The sequence below is a fragment of the Larimichthys crocea genome, chromosome III (assembly GCF_000972845.2).
Source record: "Larimichthys crocea isolate SSNF chromosome III, L_crocea_2.0, whole genome shotgun sequence".
NCBI lineage: Eukaryota > Metazoa > Chordata > Actinopteri > Sciaenidae > Larimichthys > Larimichthys crocea.
In genome coordinates this window covers 32806468-32815354 of record NC_040013.1, presented here as the reverse complement: position 1 = coordinate 32815354, position 8887 = coordinate 32806468, and the positions used below count along the sequence as shown (strand labels likewise).

Genomic DNA, 8887 nt, shown 5'->3' with positions numbered 1-8887 from the left:
GTTTCCTCATCCACTTTACCGTTATGTTGCCACAAGGCAAACCCTGCTCACTCTTTTACTCTTTGATCATTGATGAGGACATCAACCACTAACCTTTTTTTCTCTTCGTGGTGTATTGTGTTTCCATTTTTTTTTCAAAATAAAAAATAATATTGTTTCTACAGTTTTCATTAGTTTAGCTGCTTCTTTTTTTTTTGTTTACACTGGAGGAAGCTAAGTCAGCAACCGCATTTGTTAAACTACACTGTGTTTTGTTTTTTTGTTTTGTGGCTTAAAGTGTGAGTATGTGTGTGTGTGTTTGAGCACAGATTCCATCCATCCATCCATCCAGTACTTTGAGAACATGTTCACGCCTGTGTGAGTGTATCAACATCATATCCCCCCTATCCTCCTCACTTCTCAGAACAGATTATGAGCGTTGGAGCTGACTGAAATGACTTTGAATTCTCCAAAGCCCCTAACCCCTGGGAACATACCTGTTCTTGCAAGTCTCAATCGTACAGGTGCCTCATTTCAAAAGACTCCAGCCCTCCTCTCTTTCTCTCCCTCGCTGCTTTTCCTCTCTCATTTTCTCTCCCTCCCCCCTTACGGCTGCAACTTTACCCCTCAACTGAACTAGAGGCCTATTGAAATACCTCCCCCTGGTCTAGTCTGCACTTCAAAGTCGACTTTTACCCTCGAGCCAGATCCGAGGGGGGCGGTCCAACCAGGAAAGGGCCCAGCCCTTGAATAGTTAGGACTTCAAAGCCTGTAACATTTAGTTATGAGCAGTTTGAAAATTGGAGAACACTTTTTAAAAAGTAGGTGATTGATGCTATCGTTGGGCCGCTGTAAATTTGACACTGTAATTATAATCATATAAAAACACTTTTACAAAGTGCTACTTAATTAACCTTAAAGACAGAGAGAAGTAAAAGACACATGTTTGTGTTTTTTGTTTGTCAGACTGTCTTCTGCACAAGGTGAAACTGGAGGAGTGCGTTTTTTTCAAGATAGTGAGACAAATATGTTGTATGAAGTGTGTGTGTATGTGTAAAATGTCATGTTCGTCATGAATAGGGTTGATTATTGTTAAATATTATCAATAATGCATAGAAAACAAAACAATTACTAAATTATAGTATTACTTACTAACTTTACTAGCTCCTCATTTTAAACTACATCTTTAATCTGCATGCAATTATTAATATAGTCTGATTCTGCTCTTCTACTTCCTTTGCAACATAAAGAACCATTCTAAACACATACACACTTGGACTAACTCAATTATGATGTTAATATTTACTCATTTGTTATATACCTGAGGTTATTTTGTATTTTTCAGCTTTCTTTTATTCCATTTAATGTTCTCATTCAAACCTTTGCCATACAATGGCCTCTGAAGCCATACATGATTATAGTCATAAGTTTCTTGGTATGTAACACCAAAAATAAGAGTTATATTATCAGTGAATACACTGTACATAATACTATCTGCTGTACGTTTACAAGAATGTCTAGCTAAGCTTTCCTAATGTTAACTTATAGCCACCATAAGCTTCTTGTAGCACCAGATTGTGCATGACTGCAAAACTTCTGACTGTATCGTAATTACTTATAATTCAACTTTTTATTTTTAATATGAGGAATGTGTAATATCCTTTCCTAAATGGCACATTGCATTCCCTTTCACTTCCCTCCTTTCTAGATTCAGGTGACTTTAAGATAATGATAAGGCAAACTTAGTGAGATCAAATCATCGTCGAACATCAATTCCACGGCTATTTAAAGTTTACGTTGATATGGCGAACTTGTTGCCTATTTATATAAGTAGCATTATTGTCCTTTTAGAGTTCTTAAGCTCTGTTTTTGGTCTCTACTAACTTCTGTGGATAATTTCTGGCTCTGGCTAAATGATTCCGGGTTGAACAGTGCGCCTTTACAGATTTGTTTGCTGTTTACGAGACATTATTTCACGCTGTCATTTGGTACATTGTTATTATAAAAACACTGATTATATGGCTTTAACTTAACATGTTTATGAAACCTTGTTAGTCTGGGAAGGCACTCCATAAATAATATTTTTATTATTATTATCGAAGGACTCTCCCTCCCTCAGTGCTGGTATTGTTCCCCCTCTGTCCTCTCAACTTATAATTCATTGCAGAACATCCCATGAGAGTTTCCCACTGGGGTTTGTGCAGTGACATCATTGCAAACATGCAACATACTCTGAGCTGGCTGGAGTCAATAGTCATCACCATACTGTGTCATCATGGGGAAAGCATCTCCCATAATCTGGTGGCTGTGGGGCCCCCTAATTGCTTTATGTAATAATATGCTGCAGAGATGCACTCTTCTGAGAGCTATGAATGTAAATGCTCCCCCTCCTCATCATCTCCTTTCTTCATTAAAACATAACGTCAGCACCATGCCAACAAAGGGGCGATTCACAGAGGCTTGGAGCCCGGTTGGTACGCATAGTGCTGCACTGAAGGACTGATCAAAGACATTCAAATGTTCCCTTTGGGTATTATTAGTAACTCGTGATATTGTGTTTATTTCATATTTATTTATTTATCCAAGGAAGTCATTTAAGGGCAAATTCTTATTCACAGTGACAGGCCGCAAGGGGGGCAGTTGCAGAAAACAAAAATTGCAGTTAGAAGATAATGACGCATAGAAATCTGTCAAAGAGTGAAGCAGCTTAGAGATAAAGAGAATGCAGTAAACAGCACAACAGATACATTTGCAGGACAAGGACATCATTACGGCAAATATTCCATTTTGATCTGTGGCTGAAAATGATCAACACTCCAGTTGTCATAAATGAGATTATCAGCTTGATATGATCTCTAATAAGATAAATTAATCTCCTTCTCCTTCAAATTTGGATACATTTTGGTGAAATCTAGAGTATGACACAAATAAATTGAGTAAACTGAGTTCAGGGATGCAGCTAGTCAATATTATTTGTTATTTATTATTAATTAGAGCATTATTTTCAAGATTTGTGTAACAATGTAGTCAAAAAAAAGTTATTCAGTTATTAAAATAGTTTCTTCCAACCGATAGATTATCTGACTATTTATTTAAGATCTAGGTTTACACAACAGTGTCAGGGGAGAAGAAGAAGGCTCAAAAAAGAAGAGATGAAAAGAGAAGTTTTACTATCACATGAAACACTAACCAATGAATCCTACTTCTACAAGTTCAACTGGAAAAAGAACAACTCATGGACATCAGGAGTCTGTGGGGAGAGGTGGCACATTAATGCACAGAGCTGAGCCAGCTATCATCTCTCAAGTCGTTCTCATCCTCAGCACTCTCTCAGCCTAAACAAGTGGACAGCTGATTCTTCTCAGGGCGGCCTGAGTTTAGACACTGGTGTAGAGAGAGACTGGAGTGTCAGGAGAGCCTCCACAGCTGCTGTCCAATGAAAACCACAAATATGGAGGAACGGGGGAACAATTTGTCAGGAAGAGAGTACGAAAATAAGGCATATTTTTTAAATAAAAACCTTTAGGGTCCAAATGATCGCCAAAAAGGTCACCAGACTCTCTTTAAAAAAATCAAGAAAGCAAAACATATAATTGAAGTAAGTTAAAGGAGTTACAAAAGTGGAGATGCAGCTTTGAAAATCTCCCATGGATTGACAACTTGCAGCAACCAGCAGAGGGCAGCCATGCAAAATAAAAGAGGAACAAGACCTTCCGTGAGTAATTGGATCACTATAACTTGTTGCCCTAATGCATTTTGTGGTTCATTAGTAAGCTGATAACATAAATCTTATTTAATTTCATTATCAAGCTTGCAGGCACTATGCCTTTAAAATCCCATTATTTATGTATTCGTCCATAATGTAGCTGTATTTCATATGTGTGTGTGTGTGTGCCAGAGAAATAGAAAGTGTCACAAGGCAGATATAGGACATGTGGAGTGGATCAACGTTCATAAAACAGAGTGACGTCCAATGTGATCTGTAAATTATTGTCACGCTGGAGGCGCTGAAGAACTTAAGTTTCAGCTTTGAATTGTTTTCCGCCCTCCACTTCTTTCTTTCTTTCTTTCTTTCTTTCTTTCTTTCTTTCTTTTCTGAGTCCAAACACATGTTGACCATCACGCTTTCTTCCAGAGGCGGCTGCATTCTTGACCTAAAACGTCCTCACAGTTGGTTTTCATAATCACACTGCCACACAGCTGACAGCAAGATGAGACCTTGTTTTCTGGGCTTTTTTGGACATCTATCACAGTGCACAGCCCACCCTTCTTTGCAAGAGGCCAGTTTGGAGGAATTATTGGAAACAGGCCTTTGGCAATATTCAATGTCAATGCATTATTGTAATATTTCAGCCTACTTTAAGATTCAACTGCCACCTTAAAGTCTTGTGTCCTACATTAAAGTCAGAACAATGACCTACAGTATTATCATGAGCTCTCTCCATGAATTGTTCAGCTGCACAAAGTTTCAAATCGTCTTCTTTTTTAAGAAATAAAACAGTGTGTGTGTCTGTGTGTATGTGTGTTTATCTATTCTTTTGGTGTCCTTTAAAGAAAGTGTGTTCATTTGCAGACACATAATGAGCAGTCTGACACTGAAAGAAAAGGCACCAGGCAGAAGAGGCTCTTAAGGAACTGGTCAGCGTGGAGGTTTCACAATCTACTCTTTATTCTGAACAGAGAATGATGGGTAAATAATTAAGTAAATAACAGTTTATCTAAAACAAACGCAGGATATTGCTGAATCTTTTAAAGGGCAGATAATGAAACTGATGTTTATCAGTGAGTGCAAAGAATTTCCCTTTGGGGATCAGTAAAGTACTATCTATCTATCTATCTATCTATCTATCTATCTATCTATCTATCTATCTATCTATCTATCTATCTATCTATGAATCATAAACTTGCTCACGATTATAACTTTATAACTATAAGCAAATAGAAATTATGACAAATTGCATTCTTAACATTTAGAGGTTGCGATGATCTATGATTAGCATGTCAGGTGTGTCTTGATGACTCTGTCTTGTCTTGACTACTTTGAAGATCAAAAGTGACGCTTAATTGGAGATACATCTGTCTGAAGCTTTTTCATGTGACATACAACAGCTTATGACAAATAGGGAGTCATGGAAATAAATGAGAATGATGATCAAAAAAAAATTCCTTAGTTATTAAAAGAAATTGAAAGGAGTTTCCCTCAATCTTTATATAGACATGAAGACATTTTAAGATCATTTTAAGCCAAGTGTGAAATCATCATCAGTCGGCTATGTGCAAGTCAATGGATCACGCATAGGCTCAGTGGAGAATATTGATTTTCCCATAAGAAAACTTGAATTAAAGTTCCTTATTTCTGTTGAAACAAATCAAAACAAAGGGGGATACAAACATTGTACACATCTAATTTAAAATGAGACTCAACAAAGTGTGATCCGTTACCTGTAAGTGATCACATTTAAATCAGACTGAAAAAATTAGCCCGGTTAAATCATGAAGCGTCCTGATGAGGGTAGTGTTTGTTTTAAGGTGGTACGACTGCCAAAAAACGCACGCACACACACACTCACTTCAACCCCTTCTTTTTTTTTTAACTGAGCCTACGAAGTCCGCGGTGCCTCCTTAACTGAGTGCTGGCACTTCAGAGTGGGGAGTGCAAAAGAGAGGGTCAGAAAGATTGGTGGGTGGGGATATAACCCTTTTGGGAGAATGAGAGAGAGAGAGGGAGAGAGAGAGAGAGAGAGAGAGAGAAAACTAAAAAAAAAGGAAAAAAAATCACGTGTTTGGAGATCAAAGGAGATCCGCTTTGTAGAGGGGGAGGAGGAGGTGGGTGAGAAAGAAAGAGAGAGAGAGAGAGAGAGAGAGAGAGAGAGAGAGAGAGAGCGTTTGCAGGCAATGTAATTGACAAGGCTTGCAGTGGTGAAATAAACACGCTTCAGCCCAGGCTCAGCTTTTATTGCACAATTCTGTTTCCGCACAACTCTTTTTGACGCACCGCCTGTAAGCGCGCATAGACCTGATTTCAATTACCTTCACCCGATTAATTAATCCGTGTGAAATTATGTCCCGATCGGCGCAGATCCAGCCGGCAAGATGATGATTTTACCAAGGAGAGGCTCAGATCGTGTACTCGACTCGGTGGTCCTGGTGATCTTCGTGGTTACCGCTTCTCTTGGTACCGTTTTCGCCAAGGATACTGCCTTTGTGGAAGTGGTTCTGTTCGAGTCCAGTCCCAATGGAGATTATACTACTTACACGACTGGCTTGCAAGGACGGTTCTCCAAAGCAGGAGCCACTATCAGCGCGGAGGGGGAGATCGTTCAAGTACGTGTATAAAGTGTCTTTTTTTTTTTTTTTCCTTTACGGAGAGGGAAGAATGACAAGCGGCAGTGCCGAGCAACGCGTCCGGAGCACGGGGTGTAATTTATTTTTTATTTTTACCAAGCTTCCCTTCTTAAAACTTTTTTCCACAGGGGGCTGAGGGGGGATTTGACAAGAGTTGTATATAGTGTGCGTATGTATGTGCGTGTGCGTGTGTGTGTGTGTGTGTATGCAGGCAGTGTGAGGATGGTACTAAAGCTTGCAAGCATATGCGGTCACAAGATGGCTCCTATCTTGTGGAATTCATTCACAGGGAGAACATGCTCTTGCAGGTTATTTTGTTGATGTTTGGGGAGCTCACACAAGTCTTCCTCATGGTTAATTGCCTTCATCCTGAAACAATCCACAGTTGTTCCTAAAATTGTTTAAAATCCACCACCGCATCCAAAAAAAAGTTTGTAAACTTTTTTTTTTTCCCACCTCCCCCCTTAAACCGTTGCAGGCTTTTACGCGTTTCACAACAGCAACAAGGCTACGATGGTGTGACCTTTTTATCCGTTTCAGCGGTGACTTTTGGGCAAATATTTACCTTATAAATCCGAAAAGTGAGTTTTAATAGAGGAATGCGTTTGTTTTTATTGACCGTACCAACGTGTAAACTAACCCACAAGTCCCGCCGCTTGTAGCCTTGTAGTTACTATGTAGCCGTCATCAGCGCTTGCTTTTGAAGTTGCATGTTTGTTTTTTTTGTTTTAGGCTTACTTGTAACTATTTTAAGGCTTTGGAATTACATATAAAGAAGAATTGTGTAATCACAGAAGAAGCCTCCATGTTCCACGTTTTATTTCCTGGCTCCACACAAATGATAAGTGCACTTGGCAAGAGCTGGTTATGCTTGGATCAACCATCCAAGTCTTGATCAAGTATAAGTCACTAAAATATGAAGCTTTTTTTTTTTTCTTTCTCCAGGGCCAAGTGTTTATTTGAAGTTTTATAATTCTTGCTTAATCTACTTGACCGCTGTTTATAAGGCAGCTAAGAGTTTGGGGTCCAATCATGTGCCAGAGATTTCATGTTTTATTTCCTGACCTCTAACATCCACTGTGTTATTGGCGTTTCTGATGGAGGGACCAACAGCTCTTTCAGCTCACTGTGAATGATTGGAAGCCAGCTGATTTTTTTTTTCTTCTTTTTTATGGCTTGTCCTCCCTTTTTTGAAGTTTTACCATTTTATTTGGACTGCATCTAATGCACATCATTAATCTGGATGAAGTTTATGGTCCAGTCTGTTGTAACTGATTGGATCCTGCTTCCCCATGAAGGGTGTTCCTGTTGTTAAAGTTAAATATTGGATCACTAGGAGATGAAAGCTGAGGTGTCACTGCACGAACAATGCCTCACGTCACGAGTAAAGATGATGGTTGAGTTATCTGTTTTCATTTGTTGTGCGAAAGCCAGTAGCTGAAGTGTGACCTCAGACTGAAGAAACCATTGAGCTCCATGAGATCATTGGTCTACGGTGGGAGGCCAGGTTACAGTGCAGCCTGTGGAGAGACAGAGACAGACAGACAGACAGAGAGAGAGAGAGTTGAGGGGCGGGTGTTTTAAATGCTGCATATATGCATGTTGTGTCAAGTGTGCACCACTGCGCTACATTACAAGAAACCTCAATTATGTTGTTGAATTTCTGCAGCTCGCCATGATTATTTTTGTTAATAGCAGCATCCTCCCTCCTTCATCCCTTGTCACTTGCAACAGTATCTCCATCGGGAACTCCCAGCATTGTTTCTGTGCACATATGTATAAAAAAAAAAATGCAGACTCTAACTTTGAAGGAAAGATGATATGTGGGATCAAAGTTAGGGGATACTCAGCACAAAAATGGCCCCTGTTTATACACAGTGATGGCCATTTGGCGCCACTCAGTAACCACACAGAAATGTCGGACCTCAGCTTTACATTGCAAACCACATCTATTTAGGTTTGCTTTCTTTGCTAACATAGCTTCTGACCACTTAGAGGCAGCTTATATTTTGTCAGGCTATAATGAGGGGCAGTCTGTCCAGCAAGGCGCACTGTCTTAAATTTCTTACAGCATACGTTCTACCAGAGATTTATGAAAGTTAAAACTGACAGTGAATGACAACCGTACAACCAGAAAAGTGTCATCTTAAACTGGTATCAAATTCCCAACTAGCAAATACTATACTCGTGAAATAACATTGCAGTAACGTGTTGGTACATTGTTGCGGTTTTGTAACGGATATAGTTTTACACTGGAACTGGGTTGAACACAAATGTTTAGGTTGTGCATTCAGTTTTCTGCAGTGACCTCTGCAACCATTGCACTTGTCTACCTTTGCCTTTCAGCGTGTGAGCCTTGAATAAGTTACTTGATTAGCTCTGCCTGAGGTAAATGGGGTCTTCTAGTCCTCTCTTCTGCTATTTGAACAGAGTCCTTAGGGGTTTGCATTACCTTGTGTGTGCAGTAATGGCCAGACCTCAGCAGGTATGGGTTCAAATACAGGGGAAAGAGGGAGCTTGGCAACGTTCCTGAGCAAAGACCCAACCACGATCAACGCTCATA

The 8887-nt window shown here is 39.6% G+C and overlaps 1 protein-coding gene across 3 annotated transcripts in view; it reads left to right on the top strand.

Annotated features, from left to right (window-relative positions):
• The first annotated feature begins 5565 nt into the window (after window positions 1-5565).
• znrf3 (zinc and ring finger 3) overlaps window positions 5566-8887 on the top strand; it is a 62416-nt gene continuing 59094 nt past the window's right edge. For 2 of the 3 annotated variants that reach the window (XM_010732970.3, XM_019264484.2), the window contains exon 1: window positions 5566-6303. In XM_010732970.3, the coding sequence (XP_010731272.1) occupies window positions 6073-6303 (231 nt within the window). In that variant the 5' untranslated portion in view covers window positions 5566-6072. The remainder of the gene's footprint in view (window positions 6304-8887) is intronic. The other variant, XM_027277837.1, reaches the window with a different exon arrangement.